The 17,382-nt window shown below is 52.8% G+C and overlaps 1 protein-coding gene across 1 annotated transcript; it reads right to left on the bottom strand.

Annotated features, from left to right (window-relative positions):
* Nucleotides 1–3,858: 3,858 nt before the first annotated feature.
* Nucleotides 3,859–16,180, bottom strand: BATF3 (basic leucine zipper ATF-like transcription factor 3). The gene is made up of 3 exons (XM_055319344.1): nucleotides 16,079–16,180; nucleotides 13,171–13,275; nucleotides 3,859–4,382 (listed from the first exon to the last, which is right to left on the bottom strand). Exons 1-3 carry the CDS (start codon nucleotides 16,160–16,162, stop codon nucleotides 4,197–4,199), a joined length of 375 nt encoding a protein of 124 aa, XP_055175319.1. The 5' UTR covers nucleotides 16,163–16,180; the 3' UTR covers nucleotides 3,859–4,196.
* Between the last annotated feature and the right edge of the window lie 1,202 nt (nucleotides 16,181–17,382).

Raw genomic sequence — 17,382 nt, 5'->3', positions numbered from 1 at the left:
GCCAGCGGCCTTTGATCTGATCTACGATGACATTTCTGATCTTCTTGAACATATCGGACCCAAAAAGGTCACGCTAGAACACCCAAAAGAGCAGGTGAGCTGCCTCCAGGGCCAGACTATACCCTGAACACAGCTCCAGATTTAGGACACGAGTTCTTCAAGCGTGCCACACCGAGTGCATCGGCACCTGCTAAATACAGACTTTCAGTGTGGGTCATGCTAACGGTGATGACGCTCATGGCAGCGGAAGTGAACATGTCCATCTCCTTTGTTCCAAGATAGATAAGTGGGGGCAATCTCATGGGGAAGGTCATTTTCCAAATGCATCATCCAGGAAAGTTCCCTTGGCTCCAAGTAGTTTGCAGATACTTTGACCTTGGCCATCTCCACTCTCACCCCTCGGGTTACATGCCATTACTGAGGGGGCTTCCAGCGGCACGTCCCCCCTAGGGACTCAGCAGCAGGGATGCTTTAGGTTCAGAGCTCAGGATCCCCACCCCGTCTCCCATTCCTCCTTCCTTCTTTCCCTCTCCCTCTTTTTCTCCTGCCCTTCCTGCCTCTCCCCTTCCTCTTCTCCGTTCATCCTTCTTCCTGCTCCCTGGTTTTTGTTTACGAGCCTTCCTGCTGTGACAGAGATGACTCTGCCAGGACTTCCTGGATATCGTAGGAGGGAAGATGTGTCAGTGAGATGCAGGGCCTCCCCTTTTCTTCTCCCTCCTGCCGGGACAGAACTCACAGCGCTGGTAAGTACACCCGGACTGTGGAAACCCTAGCATTGATGGGAAAGAAGAGAGGGGCTTTTGGGTCTCTTGCTTTCCTGTCCGTTAGTGTCATCACTTCAACCAAGGTTTGGGGCCAAAGCTGGGGCCTGATTCAGTGATGGAAACCCCAGGCTGGGCTGGTGCAACACAGGGAGGGATTGCGGACAGGAAGTGGTGTGGCCGCGTGGGTGTGAAGGAAGGGTTTCCTCCCTCTGACACTTTCTATGCTGAAGGGCCTTTCTCAGCCTCTCTCCCATCCCCCTCAGCCCAACAAAGAGTCACTCGGTATGGTGACTCCATTCAGACGTGGGGTGCTAGGTCGTGCATACAGCAGCAGTGTGAAGACAACCAAGTAAATCCAATCCCCAGCAACTTATCTACTTCCCTTGTCCCTCCTGGAATAATACAATAGTTGCTCAAGTTCATACAGAAATTTTGCTTCTTCAGGGTAGGAGCTGGGGAGCTGAGACACCCCTGATGGTACAGGGAGGTTGATAAGGACATACTTAGCAGCCAAGCTCTGTGGACGTCTGGTTTTCAGAACTCTTGTCACAATCGTCAGTTATCCTGGAGGGGACCCCCCAGCACCATGGCTCATGACCCTGGGGTTCCCTAGTTTGGGCTCCTTGACTCCAAACTTACTGCTCTGACATCAAAAGTGGGGGCAGCTCCACCTCAATGAATACGCGGCTCAGGGAGGAAGCCCCCTGTGTTTAGCAGCTGGTGTGAATCCAGGCCTTGTTAGCAGGTAAAGCAATTAGCACATCGGAGCAAAGTGACTGGATCTGGGGGTATTTAGGAGGCACAAATGGTGGACTTGGTGAATTGCCCTGGGGACACAGAGGTTTCACTATCATGCCAGGTGGGTAACAGAGTCCTCTGTTGAACAGGTAAAAACAGATTGAGAAGCGTCTTTGAAGGGAAGACAACGAGATCACGAGTACAGCTGTGAACAACGTGTTGAGTGGGAGATGTTCGTACAATGTTCTCTCCAAGACATGGGGCAGGGCAGCTGGATATACCTGCCCTCGTTCTGCATATTATTGGTTTAGGGAATTATCAGTTTAGGGACAGATGGAGATGGAGGCCCCAAGAAGAGGAGTCCCTTTATACTGTGAAGCAGCAGGTAGAAAGGCAGAAAGGAATGCAGAAGCTAGCATCTTAATTTAGGGAACGAAAGGAAGATAAGACCTGAGATATGTCCACTATATTTGGCACCCAGAGCTTATTGGTGACCTGCAAGGGGGCAGTTTCAGCGAGGGGGGGGACAGTTTCAGCTCTCTGAGGACATGGCTCAATTTCAATCCCCAGTGTCCCTTATAGCTCAGTGAGGCCGTGTGACTGAGGTCTGGCCACAGACTGTGAGCGGAAACAAGACACTGTCACTTCTGAGATAGAACTGCTCCCCACTGTCCTCCCTGGGCCTGAGTCTCCCGACCAGAGTAGAGGACCCCAAGGCCTTGGGAGCCCAGAGCAACTCAATGGAAGGAGACGGGTCTCTGAATTATCATATTGTGTTATTGGGAGCCAGGGGACTCAGGCCAGGGAGACCAGCAGGCATAGACACCCCAGGGTTAGCAGGAGAGTGGGGGACAGCCAGCCAAACAGCAGTGCCAGAAGGGGTCAGAGTGGATGGGGGGTCAGTGCCGCTGGGCTGAAGGAATGTGCAAGCCGGGAGAGCACCGAAGTACTGTTGTAGGCTCAGGCTCAGATCCTGTCAGAACCTCAGGTGTTCCCTGCAGGGACAGAAAGTGCTGGAGTTGAAAGACTGGCAGCTTCAAACCGTCTGCGGGTACAAGGCACACACTCTGTGTGTTCCAACTCACAGCCGCATCGGCCCCTGGGACCTTGGCTCTGAGTCTGCCCCTCACGAACAGGCTCATCACCTGGACCGTGGCAGTCCCGGCCAGCCCTGTGAGGTGCTGACGCAAGGTCATGCCACGTTTAGACCCCAGGTCCCGACTGTAGCCTGACTCCATCACCTCTGCGGCGGATCAGGAGTCATGTCGGACCATCTGGGGTTCCAACCTGGATCTGCTCCTTGCTCATGGGGGGACCTTGGGCAAGGCCTTTCCCTCATTGCATCTGAGCCCCTCGCCTGCAAAAGTGAATGGATCAGGCTGGATGATTTCTAAAGTCTCTCTTACTAAGAAATGCCATCATTTCTGAAACAGGTGTATTCAGGAAGGTTCCGCCTGGTTTTGCCAGGGGGCAGCAGCCCGGGTCTCTAACGGCAGACTTCCAATGCCTCTGACCAGGGAAATCTTGCAGCCTTCAGCCTGTGTAAAAAGAGGTCTGGGGGGAGAGAGATACTTCCTCGCCTAGCAAAGGAAGGCCCACGAGGCGTAGCCGATATGAATATTTGTATGAAGTCAGCAAGTTGGTCACCCCTGGGAGGGGCTGTGTTCTCTTTCTTGTCTCACTTTCTTCTTTTTCAACCATCTACATTTACAACAAAGCATTTTCCTTTGTTCCCATTTCTTGTGCCCTTTATGATGACATGGCTCCGCCCTCCACAAGTCCCTTGGTCCACGGAAAAAGAGAATTGGAAGAGGATGGGGAGTCCTCTACCATTTTGCTTTTCTCGCTGGGGCCACCTTCAATTTGTCTTGGTTCTGCTTTTCCTGAAATAAGAGTTAGACGGGACTTTTGAAAGGAAATTGCTCTCCTCATCTGCCAAAATATTTGTTTTTTTTTTTTAAACTAGGGGACAGATTTCCCCCATTGCATTGTGATTCAGACTAATCTAAAGTAAAACTGTCTTCTGATCCTGTGCCACTGGAATGGAATGGGGAGGTGATCCAGGAGAGCAGACAGGAAAACCAGCCTGGGATAGAACATTTTCCATGACGGTCCAGCATGGGTGGGGGTGCTGACCAAGATGGAAGGCTACCCAAAGCAGAAGACAAGCACGAGTCATGCCCAGCATGACCATCCCTTGCTGACCCAGCGGGGGTGTCAAGGAGTCCCACTGGCCTTGGCACCCCCAAAGGTGCCCCCTGCACGGAGCACAGTTACAGCCATGGGGAAGATGACCAGGAAGGGAAAGCAAGACCCAGGGCCACCAAACAGCCTTAAGAGACAGAAGGTGCCCTCCTCTGGGACCAGGAGATATATTGTATTTTTAAATTCCAAGAACTTGGCAAAAGGAGAGATCATAACCATCTTTATTATCCAAATTCTAGAGGAGATAATTCTGCACAACTGGAACCTACTAGCTGCCAAAGTGGACGGAGGTGACTCCTGAGGGTGGCCTCCCTGCCCGGACCCACTCAGGGCCCTGCAGGGCGTCTGCTGGGGACACAGCCAGGAGCTCCGAGGCGGTGACCCGGCCGCAGGTCCCCCTGGACCCAGCCGTGGAGGGAGCCCTCCTCCTCGCAGGTGTGAAAAAGACCAAGGCTACCTCCCTCGGCAGAGGAGGACGGTACTTGGGCTTCACCGGGGCAGGCAGCCGGCCACAGGGTCCGGCCGTGGCACCGGCATAAAGTTCATGGGGCACAGCAGCAGTGGGCACGTCTTCTCGTGCTCCTTCAGCGCCTCGCTCAGGTGCTTCAGCTCCTCCGTCAGCTTCCCAATCTCTCTCCGCAGCACGGTGTTCTCTTGCTCCAGGCACTCATACTCCTGGACAGGGACACAGAAGGAGTGGGATGCCTTCTGCAACCACATTCCCTCCCGGCATGCCCACCTCCTGCCCAGGACAGCCTTCCCGCCAACTGCGCCCCCTGCCACCACCCCTGCTCGTTTGTTCCCTTGCTTATCATTTCTCTCCTCCCACCGCGATGAGAGGTTCAACAGGGCAGGGCTTTGCTTTTTGACTCGACTTTATGAAGATATGATTTACAGCAAGCAACATACACCTGTCTTAAGGGTGTAATTCAGTGAGTTTGGGCAAATGTCAACGTTGGTCAAGAGAACTGTGTCACTCCTGAAAGTTCCTGTGCAACCCCACCCCCTCCTCCAGCTGCTGAGCTGCTTTCTGACGATCTCCGTTGGGGTCACTGCTGTGGCCTCAGCACCCAGAACAGTGCCCGGAACCTAATACATGTTTGCTGACTGCATGAGTAAATGGATGAAAATATCCCTTGCCTTGGCTTCGCCCCAACATTCATCTGTGAAGTCTCTACCATATCAGAGTCTGCAGAGGCTTAGACCTGGAGGGGCTCAGAGAGACCCCCTCAGCCCAACCCACACAATGCAGAAACCAGACATCCAACCTGTGCTGGGCACTCTCTTCTTCAAAGGACAGTCCCTGCCATTTCTGGGCGGCTCTATTAGAAAGCTCCTCTTTGCACTGATACAAAATCTCTCTCTCTCTCCTTCAAACCCTTCAAATTGGGCTTGGTTCCACCTTAGGGAACCACACAGAGTAAATTCAATACTTCTTCAACATCGCAGTTCTTGAAATATTAGGAGACAGCCACATACCACTTCCCCTTAGGTATGCTCTGAGCTCAACTGTCTCAGGTCTCCTGAGTTCCTTGGGTTTTAGGACTTTTGGCCCTCCTGCCCTCCTGGAGGTCATCCTGAGCCACACTCTAGTCTGCCAGGATCTCTCTGAAAAAGTGTCATTCCCAGAATGCAGCGCATGATTCTGGGGATGGCTTGATCATGCCAGGGGGATGCATGGAGGTGGCCTGCTCCGGGGCTGGACCCCAGTCTGCAGCCACTGCACTCTGGGGATTCTCCCTAAGCTTGCAGAGAAGTGCAAGCTCTGTCTGCTTCTGCTGCTTCTCTCGTCTAAATTTGGACGATGACTGATGTTCTAGAGATGAAGGGCAGGTTCTACATCCATTTCTCTTGACTTTCACCCTGTCCACGCGGGCATCTTCCAGCCTAGCAAAATCTTTCTGAATCTTAATGTGTCAGCTCATGGATCATGACACTACGCAGCTCATGGATCATGACCCTACGCAGCTCATGGATCATGATACTACACAGCTATAAGCTGCCCATTAACTTGATAAGTAGGTCTTCCCTTTTTTTCCTCCAAGTCACTGGTAAGTTCTACAACACTTGACCAATGGCAGAGCTCTAGGGCATGCCAACAGAGATCATCTCAAGCCTGACAATCTTATTTAAATCTTGCTGCGATTTTGTTTACCGTGCATTTCCTGAGGTGGGGACCCAATCTTACTATTATCCATCACATCTTGTCTCTTTGCTAGAAAATTTTAAGAAATAACTTTTAAAAGTCTGATTTTTTTACAGGCCTCTATGGCACACACAAATTCTCAACTCTGCCTCTTTGCGAATGCTGTCCTGCTCCACTGGACTACCTTCCTCCTTCTCTGTGTGAGCCCAACTCAAGCCCGTCACCTCCAGGACAGCTTCCCTGGCCATACCACCTAATGAAACTGCATCCCTCATTATGTGTTCTATTCAATCATGTATTATATTCAATCTTACTCATACTAAATAAGAGCACTCCCCAAAGATCAGAAATGTATCGCAGCTAGGAGCCTCTGCTACCCTCTCCTGTAGCCCTACCTATTGGGCCACTGCCCAGTGACTCCGCTGGCTCCTTCTCTCACCCACTTCCTTCCCTCCCCAGCTCTAGGCACCAGAGGGACTGCACACAGAGGCCATCTGAGTCTTCCCCAGGTGGACCCTCAGGGTGGTCTGGAATATTCTCCAAGGCAGCAAGCCACAACCCTTCTCCCTGCAGGCTGTCCAGGGTCAGTCTGGCTTCACTAGCGCACAGGCCCCATTCTGCCTTCAGCTCTCCTGCCAGCCCCAACTCCTCACACTCTCCTCTGGTCTCAGACAAGCTCTAGTTCTGGAGCCCAAATTCCATCTACAGTGCAGCAACAAGCCCTCCGTGGGCGAGGGAGAGTGCAGATGGGGAGACACGGATAGTCATCTCGGGGAGCCTGCATGCAGCAGGGGGGTGACAGGCTGCAGCTCTGTGGGGCCCATGTACACACATGCATGTGCGTGTACGCACACACACACACGCAGCTGGAAATGTTTTTCACCTCCAAGTAAAATGGAGAATAGATACCAATGGTTCCAATGAGCTAACATTTTAACTAGATTCCAAAAAAACAGGAAAGTCTCTTTTTGTGGCAAAATATTTCAAACTGCCCTTCTGGATTTATTGAATTTTGTGGCAGGATGCTGTGAGCTTCGGAGCTTTATCTCTGGAAGCCATGAGGGGCCACGCTGCTTAAAGTCTCCTGAGGGACCACTGCTTCCCCCAAGCCCCAGCCCAGCAGGCCCCTCATCTGCCTTCTCTGCAGGGACTTTCTCTTCTGGGATTGGACTTTTACTCATAAACCTGCTAAAGGACTTTCATTGAGCTGAGGGAATAAAAACCAGAGAAGTAAAAAAACAAACAACAACAAAAAAAAAACCCCAGAGAAGTAGTCAAGATCTTCAGGTGAGAACAGCTCAACAAAAACAAAAGGAGGTGCTGGGGCAGATGGAATGGAGGTGAGAGGACACAGATACCTGGGCTTGACACCCAAGAAAAATAAGTAAGAACATGAGGCCCTTTGTTGTTGTTGTTGTTTTTTTTTCCAAAGATATGATCAGTTTAGCTCAAATCTTGCTGATTTTCACATCTTTGGCCCCATGTGGTTTGGAGGTTTGCTGCCTCCCCTGGCATTAGCCAGGGGAGGTTAACCGGAAAGACCTGGTGGTGGTAAAATCATTGCATAGCCCAGTTTGGCCTCAGAAATTAAGCTGTCTGGGCAGCGATTCTCATCTGGAGCAAATCTGGCAGTCTCCAGGGGACATGTGCACTGTCCAGGGACAGCTGGGTTGTCACAACTGTCGATCCTACTGCATTGAGTGGGTAGAGGCCAGGGAGGCTGCTCAACATCCTACACAGCACAGGACGGTCCTCTCCCCAAACAAGGAATTATCTGGCCCCAAATGTCAATAGTGCCGAAGCTAAGAAACCCTGGCCTGCGTGTCTAAGAGGCTGATTGGGGAATAAGGGGCTGTCTGGGGGTATCCAGGATCCAGGATGACACACCGGCACACAAGCTGATGTGGGTACCAGGGACCAGAGATGAAAGCAAAGGCAGAAAGGAAATGAGGGGGCGGGAAAGGCCATCAGGAGGGCAGAGCCACACACAGACCCCTTTCACAAGCGAAGAAAGTGAAACTGAGCAGCGCGGTGACATTTCCAAGGTCATGCAGACTTGGAACCTGATTTCAAGGTCAATGGCAATCCTTGACCAAGGAAGCAATTCTGCTTTCACTTGGCAGTGCCTGGCCCCAAATTTCCCCGTGGTGGTTACCAGCAGCAAAGGGCTGTCGGCACTCAGGATTTTACAATAAGCCTCTTCCCAAGCCCGAAGCTGCTGTCCTTCCCAGCAGAAAAATTGTGTCATCGGGGAGAGCTCTAGAAATTGGGTGTCATCATCAGTTTCTGAACCAAGGGAGGACGACACGAATGAAGCGTTCTCTTAGAATATGTAACATCTGAAGAAACCGTGACAACACAGACCACAACCAAACTGCCCAAGAAATCCGTCAGTTGGTGACATTTAGGGTTCCTGAGGATGGCATCGCTGCCTTCCTTTTCTGACTCAACGTTCTTTCTCAGTCTTACACCTTGGGGTGCCCGGCTCGAACCTGTCTGACCCACTTCTGAGACACCTTTCAGCCTCTTGTAGAAAGCTGGACTGTTCACTCGGGTCCCTATTTGTGGATGTGGACTCAGGCGTGTGCCTAATGTTCAGAGATGAATAGGGGCTGAAATCCCCATAAGAGGTGTAGGCGCCTTGACAGGATGATTTGAAAAGCCACAGTGAGCACTGAGGTACACAGACGCACATTAGGAACAGCTTCTCGGCACCACGGTCGGCTTCCAGCAATCACCCCCCCGAGGGGAAAACTCACACCGAAGAGTGGCCCCAACCTCTCGGGCACGGCCTGCCCAGTGCCGGACTGTCCCTCCCCCCCCCAACAACCGAGATGGAGAATTGGGAGGGGGTGAGGGTGGCCCAGAAGCTTCTAGGAGCTGGGACTGGAGGAGGTTTCTCAGGGTGGGAAAGGTAGGAGAGGCTCAAGGTGAATGGACGAGGTGGGCAGGAGAGAATGGTGGGAATTCTAAACAAGCCCTAAATAGTCCCCTCTGTGGTACTCCAGAAAGGCAAATAGAGACCTGGAGTTACTCGGAGATATGCAGCAACAGCTGCCCCACAGGATGGGACAGACCAAGGGCTGAGTAAAAGCCCTTTGCTTTTTCTCTTTTTTTTAAAGATTTTATTTATTTATTCATGAGAGAGAGAGAGAGAGAGAGGCAGAGACACAGGCAGAGGAAGAAGCAGGCTCCATGCGGGGAGCCCGACGTGGGACTCGATCCCGGGTCTCCAGGATCACACCCTGGGCTGAAGGGGGCGCTAAACTGCTGAGCCACCCAGGCTGCCCTAAAGCCCTTTTCATAGGCTAATCTCCCCAGGGACTGGCAGGCAGCCATGGCTACTGGGAGGAAGCTTTCTGCACCTGTTAGTGTCTCCTAGAGAGCAGGCCTGATCCCAGCTTTGAGGAGGTATCTGAGACCTGTGTGTGGCTCTCACTTTCTCCATCCTTGATGTGGCCTGGAACCCGAGGGGGCCTGAAGGGCTTTTCTCCCGGAACCCAGAGCAGCATGCTAGGGTCACTCACTGGAGCACAGTAAAACTATTCACCACATTTTTAAACCTGACACTCCACCCTCAATACGTAGATTTTTTTTCAAAGTGGCTCAGTGGTTGAACGTCTGCCTTCTGCTCAGGGTGTGATCCCAGGATCCGGGATCGAGTCCCACATCGGGCTCACTGCGAGGAGTCTGCTTCTCCCTCTGCCTCTCTCTGTGTCTCTCACAAATAAATAAATAAATCTTTAAAACAAAACAAAATGAAACAAAAAACAGCAGAGCTATTATTCATGTGCTACCCTTGGGTCCAGAGAGGACATTCCCCTTCTACAGTAGGACTGGGCTGCATTTCCATTTTCCTGAACCAGCCACCTGTGCCCCCACACCCCCATGTGACCAATAACACTAGTATGTAGCTAGTGACCGGAAAAGTGTGGACTACAGCTTTGAGGTTTATATATGGATGGAGTCACTGTCCTGGCCTCCTTGATGCTGTTTCTCAACAAGATTGGCCTTGACAAAAAAAAAAAAAAAAAAGATTGGCCTTGACAAGGTGATCGGTCAGTGTTGGGTAAACTTGATCTACTCTTCTGGGTCCACTGAGGCAGAGAAGGGAATGTTCTCCCATGGAGGGACTGGGTTTCAGATCAATTAGCCCCATTTTCCAAAAGAGCACCTGGCATAATTGGTCATGTGACACAGTGTATGGACCCCAAGAGAAGCTAGGAACCCTACAGAAGGGTCCCCCACCACAGTTCTAAGAGGAATGAGGCAGGAGTAAATGTGGTGTCACCCCTAACTTCCCCAGGCATCTGGCTCATTTGGGTATCAAATCCAACAACGACAGATACTGAGAGAAACTCATCTTTTTTGACACTGTAGTTTTTCTGCTACCTTCTTATGTAGGCAGAGTAAGGGCCTCCCAAAGATGTCTACATCCAACCTCTGGAACCTGTGAATGTGCTACCTTATGTGGCAAAAACAAACAAACAAACAAAAAAAACTTGCAGATGTGATTAAGAATCTGAACGTGGGGAGATTATCCTGGATCATGTGGATGAACCCAATGTAATCACAAGGGTCCTTACAAGCGAAAGAAGACAGCTGGGTGGTCCAGTGGTTGGGCGTCTGCCTTGGGCTCAGGGCATGATCCCGGAGTCCCGGGATAGAGTCCCACATCGGGCTCCCTGTATGGAGCCTGCTTCTCCCTCTGCCTCTCTCTGTGTGTCTCTCATGAATGAATAAATAAAATCTTTTTTTAAAAAGTGAAAGAAGAAGTCAAGAGTCAAAGGAGATGTGACAATGGAACAGTGTCAGAGTAGTGCAGCTTGACAAAGGCTTAACTAGCCAGTGCTGGCTTTGAAGATGGAAAGGGGACCACACGCCAGGGAACACAGAAGCCTCTAGAAGCCAGAAAAGGCAAGGAAATGGATTCTTCTCCGGAGCCTCTGAAAGGAATGCAGCCCTCCTGACACCCTGATTTTAGCCCCATGAGACCTATTCCAGACAACTGACTTCCAAAATTGTAAGATAATAAACCTGCGTTGTTTTAAGCCACCAAATTGGTCAGAATTCATTAGAGTTCATAGGAGACCATATACTTGCCTCAAAAACTCCTATGCTTCCAATAACAGGAATGAGAGCTTACTCCCTCTCTTTGTGATCCAGCAGCAAGGCCCTGCCCACAGTGGTGCTAACAAATATTAGTGGAATGAATCTACTCGCCCTCGCTCCACGGAAGGAGCACGTGTGTGTTACGGATAACACATGTGTGTTATCTATGTCATTTAGCCACCACCACACAACATAATCACTTGGGACTTACAACTGAGTGTCCCCTAGTGTTTTCTTATATTAATGCACCTGGCCTCAATGAGAAGCTTCCTGAGGGAAGGGCAGATGGGGTCTCAACGCAGGGCCAAGTGCCAACTGAGCCACAAGTGCCCTCTGGGGTTTTTTAGTAACATGAGGCTAAAACCGGGACTGCTTCAGGATCAAGGAAAAGGAAGAAAGGAGGCAAAGGACATTCCAACTCTTCTAGGGAAAGTTTACCGGACCAATACAGGCTGGGAAGGACCTTCTCTGGCCATCACCACAGTATTTGTGTGAATTGCTGAAATTAAGTGTAGTGCATCACTTATCTCTTTTTTAGGGCCCAGTCTCCCTACTTCCAAGGAAAGAGGCTGATGTTTATGAATTATGCCCACTGTTGAATTTCTATCAGTGGATCAATGTGCATCCTAAACCAGTTCTCAGTTCATTAGGAAAGGGTTTTCAGAGATTGTTGTTCCCCCTCCTAACACCTCAGTGCCTGCTATGCTTTCGACACCCCCAGAACAAGCTGAGACAAGCTATGCCAAGACAGCAGGCAGGGAAGTGCTAAACTTAAGTCCTCAATTACTTGCACCCATCCTGTGTAAAGATGAGAGTTCAGAACTGTCGCTCGTTCTTGGCACAGATCCTTGGGCGCCTCTGAGGCCAGTTCCTGATATGAAGCAGTTCCCATGTCCTGGCTTTGAGATTTTGTGGGATTATGCATAAGGGTAGAGGAAATTGGAAGAGTTTAGGATAAATCCCAGGTTCCTGATGTGGGTGATGAGAAAGGGGGCGAGCTCCATTAACTCAGTGTGAAGACAGAAGAAAGAGTCTCAGAAGAAACACATATCACCACCGTGCTGCATCCAAGCAGCCTGCAGCAGACCCATTTGGAAACATCTAAGCAGACGCTGGAGATATGGGGTGAAGGCCCCGGAATGGAGGTCTTGCATGGAGTAATCAATGTGGGGAGCTAATGCTGAGAGAACAGGTTCATAGATCAAATCTTCCAGGGTGGAAAGGCTAAAGGGCAGAGTCTGAATGCCTGGTCAACACCAACACTGCAGAAAACTGACAGAGGAAGAAGGTAGCAAAAGAAACTGAGAAGTTTTGTGTGTTGGTTAAAAGGGACAAGCGAGAAATGTGGTCTTTTAGAAGCTGAAGACCTTGAAAGAACATCTCAGGAAGGGGAGGGTCAGCGGTGTCGAATGTTTCAGCAAAGTGATGTGATGGCTGAGGAGCCTAGAAAGAAGCCCCTGGACCAGACAGTGCCAGGGCACTAGCGACCTCTGCAAGAGCAGCTTCCATAGGAAGGGGGGGTGTGTGCGCACATGTGTACTCACGTATGGTCATGTACTTGTGTGTGCATGTGTGTGCCTGCACATGTACGTGTGTGGGTGTATGCACATGGCTGTGCACATGTGCATGTGTGGGTATGTGAGTGTACATGTGGATGTGTGCATGGCTGTGTGCCATGTGCACACACGTGTATGTGGGGGGTATGTACATGTACATGTGGGTTGCATGCATAGGTGTGTGTGTATGTGGGTGCACGTGTGTGTTCGTGGGTATGGGTGCATGCATGCGTGCACGGGTGGGGAAGGGCAGCAGAGAAGCCAGCAGAGAGGACCGGGGAGTAAACGGCACTGAGGCCAGTGGAAACAGCAGGATCTCTTGAAGGAGTTGGAAAGGGAGGAAGGAAAGAAAATCAATGGGGCAGTAGCTTGAAAAAGAATTGAGATGGAGAGGAGGTTTTGTTTTATTCTGTTTTGACTTATAAAAGGAACTTGAGAGTGAGAAACAACCACTGGATGAGGGAGAAAGATGTCAGTGAGTGAAGAATCCCAACACTGGGCTGGAAGGACACAGTGAAATGAGACGTGAGTGTCCAAATTGGTGGCGACCAGGACATGACCTTGGGGCCGCCACCACAGTGCGAGAGAGCGGAGGATGGCTCCTCTCCGGGGGGGCCCTCATGTGGCTCTGCCCCAACCACAGGCTCACCTCGTGGAGTTTGTCAGCCTTCTGGGTCTGCTTCTTCCGACTTCTCTGAGCAGCAACTCGGTTTTTTTCTCTTCTTCGGACCTTCCGATCATCATCCTCGGGACTCTGGGGGAAACGTCTGGTTAGGTGCATTGTCTGGCCCCTTCCTTGACCCTCCTCTGCCCTCTTTCCTCAGCATCGCTTGGCTTCACTATTTTATTTGCAGTCAGGGCCAGTGCTTGTTTCTTCATGGGAGGGACAGCAGTTAGCCCCTTGTTCAGGAGCACTCACCATGTGTTGGGCTGGCCTTACGTGTTAATACCCATGAGCACCCTCAGAAATGTGTGGTGTGACTGCCATTTAAAAGATGAGGATAAGAAACTCAGAGAGGGTAAGGAACTTGCTCCAGGTATCACAGCTTGTAAGTGGGTAAATGGGAAGTGGAACTCAGGTCTGTTGGACTCCAAACCAATGTTCATAAACCTCTACCCCACAGGGTGTGTGCCTGGAAGAGGTGCGGTGTCAACGTCCATCTGAGAACGAGGAAGGCAGAAGGCATGTGCTATCTGGAACTTGCTGTGTGCCAGGACTTATGCCACCACACACAAACAGGTACTTTTGATGCCGCGTGCAAATATTACGCTTATAACTAATTGCAAACACACAACTCTACCAACACATCCAATGATCTTAAACACCACCTCATTTGAACAATGCATGATGGACATTTTGTTTCACGGGTCAGAGTGAATCAGAAAGCAAACTGATGATGTGTCTTGAAAGCTCTCAGCTCTATATGAGATTTAACCAAACCTAGTTGAATCTTTCAAGTGTTCTGAAACAGGCAGGCTTAAAAAAAAAATGTACCTACCAAGGTAAAAACATTTCAGTCATAGAAAAACATGGAGAAGTAGAGTATTTGTTTTCCAGAATCCTGTGAGAAGGTACCAAAGGGGTGAGGAGGGGGTATCCCGTTTTAAAGAAATAGTTTAAGAGGCAAGAGGTCGGGATGCCTGGGTGACTCAGTGGTTGAACGTCTGCCTTTGGCTCAGGGTGTGATCCCGGGTCCTGAGATCGAGTCCGGCATCGGGCTTCCCGCGGGGAGCCTGCTTCTCCCTCTGCCTGTGTCTCTGCCTCTCTCATGAGTAAATAAATAAAATCTTTAAAAATAAATAAATAAATACCAAGAGGTTAGTAAGATACAAATACAGGAAAGCTACTTAAGTATTAATATTAATGGAAAGCAAATATTAATAATATGAAATAATGACTAATTTCAGTTATTTTATCTGGTCTTGTATTCCAAATAGAAGAGGCACATATCTTCTCCCCAAGTTCTGATGGGTAAGGAATTTTCAGTATGTGGAGGAACGTAAGTCTATAGAAGGAGACAAATAAATAACATATATATAAATAATACAGCAAATGGATGTGGTCTGGAAGTAACGCTTAAGGGACTGGCACAAGGTGTTAAAATGTAGTTTTTTAAAGGCAAAGAAGTCTTGGTTGACATAACCAGAACACCATAGGGATAAAATGTGATGTAAAGGACAGAACTTTAGCTTTAGAAATACATAGCCCCCGGTTTTTTCTCTTACCGTCAGTATAGCCAAGGGGAAATGGGTTAATTTTTCCGAATGCTCAACTTTCTCATTTATTGTAAATGCGAGTCATTCATTCTTTCAAGAAGTATTAGCTAAGTACCTGCCATGTGCCAGGCACTGGTTTAGGACTGGAGATGCATGCCCTGAACAACTGGTCAGTCATCTCTGCAGCAATCATTCTAACGGCCTAATGCTTAGGACTAGCATAGGATAAAATAAGATTTCTATCCTAAAGCTCCCAGGACAGGGTATGCCCTTAGTAACCTCTGTAGAGGTTGCTATTTTTTGAGTCTCCCATAGTGCCTGTCACCAAATCATGCCTCTTCGTTCACAATCAAAAAGTCACAGGGCACAAGAAAACAACCTGCATCCTGCCCTCTGAGAGTGGACACTCAAAACTGGATTCACCACCTATCCATAGGGCCACAACCTGATAACCCAGCAGTAACGTTTAAGCAAAACAAAAAGCGGGAAGCAAAGTGTTGAGACAGTCACAAATTATTAACCACATCTTCATCAGTCCCCATTAAAAAAAAAAAAAAACCAACCATGAGAGGTTATTATTATATTCATTTAACAGGTGGGGAAACTGAGACTCAAAGAAGCCAAGCAAAATGCCCAGAGCCACTCAGCCTGTGTGTGCTAAAGCAACCGAGGTCCAAACTCAGAAATGTGTGACTCTCTAGCGTCACCTGATGACACGATGTGCCAGGCATCGCAATGGAAGCGGGGGGGGGGGGGGGGGGGGCGCATAATGAGCCCAGTGGGAAGGGCTCCGCTCGCCATCCCCGCGGGCCGGCTCGCCTGTTTCCTGAGCACGCAGCTGCACGTGCCGCCGAGGGTCCCCCGGGGGCTGAAGTGGGCCGAGGGGTTTCCACCAGCCCTGGGGCTGCAGTCGCCCCACTCAGGGCCCCCACCCTGCACCCTGAGGCCGACGGGCCCCGGGTTCCCCATTCGGACGGCAGATGCTGGAGTGCAGGGGCACGAGCTGCCCCTTGGGCGCGAACGTCCCCGGCGCGCACCCCCGCGCCCAGGAAGGGCCACGCGCGCCGGCGGGGGGGGCGGGGGCAGCGGGCGCCGCGCAGGGATGGCGACGGCGGGGCAGCGCGGGTCCCACGTGCGGGGAAGCGTGGACCGTCTGCGCCCTCCCGCCTCCCCGCCGTCCGGACGCCGCGGGCCCCGTGAGCGAGCCGGGGACCACCCCGCCCCCCCTGCGGTCTCCGGCCCCCGCCGCGCCGCACCCCGGAACCCCAGCCCCACGTCCGCGCGCCCTCGGCGCCCCGCTCCCCGCTCCCCGCGGGCCCCCCGAGCCCCGGCTCCACTACCTGCGGCTGCGGCTGCGGCTGGTTCCCGGGCGCCGCGACGCTCCTCTGCAGGACGCTGCCGGCCGCCGGGAGCACTTGCGACATGCCGGGCGCTCCTCCGGCCCGGCCCGCCCGCCCGCCCGCCCGCCGCGCAGCCTCGCGGAGGAGCGGCCGCGGGCCCGCCGCGCCCTGCACGCGGGCGCTGCCTACCGGCGCTCCCCGGGCGCCCGCATCCCCGCGCCCCCGCACCTGCCGCCTCCGCCCCCCGCCCCGCCCCGCCCCGCCCGGCCCCGCGGGCTTCCCGCTCTCCCGGAGCCGCGGCCGCCGCGCCACGCGGGCTTCCCCACCCCCGGCCGGCCCGCCCCTCCCTCTCTCGCCCCCGCCCCGTTTCCTCCGCTCCCCGCCCTCCCGCGCACCTCGGGGTCCCAGATCCCACCCAGGCCGCGGCTCCCCCCGCCCCCCGCGCTTCGTGGAAGTCACGTGGTGGCTCCGAAACCCGGGAGGGAACGCGAAGCCCCCGCCACGGGAGACGACGCTGGGGCGGCCGGGGGGTCGCAGCCCTCGGGGAACTCGGGCTGAGCAACCCAGGTGGGCGGCCTGGAGGGGGCGGCGTTTCCCGGACCCACCTCGACGTCTTCCTGCGCACCCGCCCCGCCTCTCCCTGGCGCCGGGGTCACGGTCTCCCGGGACTGTCTTCGCGGCGGTCGGTCACGCAGGCTCCACTCCCCGTCCGTCCCGGCCCGCGAGGGGCAGGCCAGGGCCGGGCCGCTGCACACACACCCCCGCCCCCCCCCCCGCCGAGAGCCGCGGCACCGGGGGGCCGGGGGGCGGGGGGGCGGGGGGCACCTGCTGTGGGAGAAGGCGAGGCGGGGCGGCCCCGGGGTGAACTCCCTCCGTGGAGGCGGGCGCGGGGGAGGAGGAGGCTGTCCTGAGAGCGAATCTGCCCCCGCGGACGTCACCAGTAGCGGGTTCGGGGCTCTGAACCTCCGATGCCTTTTCAAGGTTAAAGTGGCAGGTGCTCTGCCTACAAGGTGAGATGCGAGCCTTGATGTCAGACTGGGGACAGGGCAGAGGCGCTGGCGGGTCCCCCTCCAGCTTGCCTGACGGTGCAAAGACACGAAGTACTTGGTCCCAGCAGAGGCAAAAACCAGCGGTTTCGGGTTTGTGGTCTGCACACTGCGAGCCCCGGGAAAGAAAGATAACCGCGAACCTAGAAGGGCGAGTGGGAACCAGCACCAGGAGGTCAGACGTGCCTTCCGACTGTGGTCGCCTAGGTCTTCAGGCGCTGGGGCGGGGGCGGGGGGCGGGGGCGGGGGGCGCCCCGG

The sequence above is a fragment of the Nyctereutes procyonoides genome, unplaced genomic scaffold, assembly GCF_905146905.1.
Source record: "Nyctereutes procyonoides isolate TBG_1078 unplaced genomic scaffold, NYPRO_anot_genome, whole genome shotgun sequence".
Lineage (NCBI taxonomy): Eukaryota > Metazoa > Chordata > Mammalia > Carnivora > Canidae > Nyctereutes > Nyctereutes procyonoides.
This window is presented reverse-complemented; position numbering and strand designations above follow the sequence as displayed.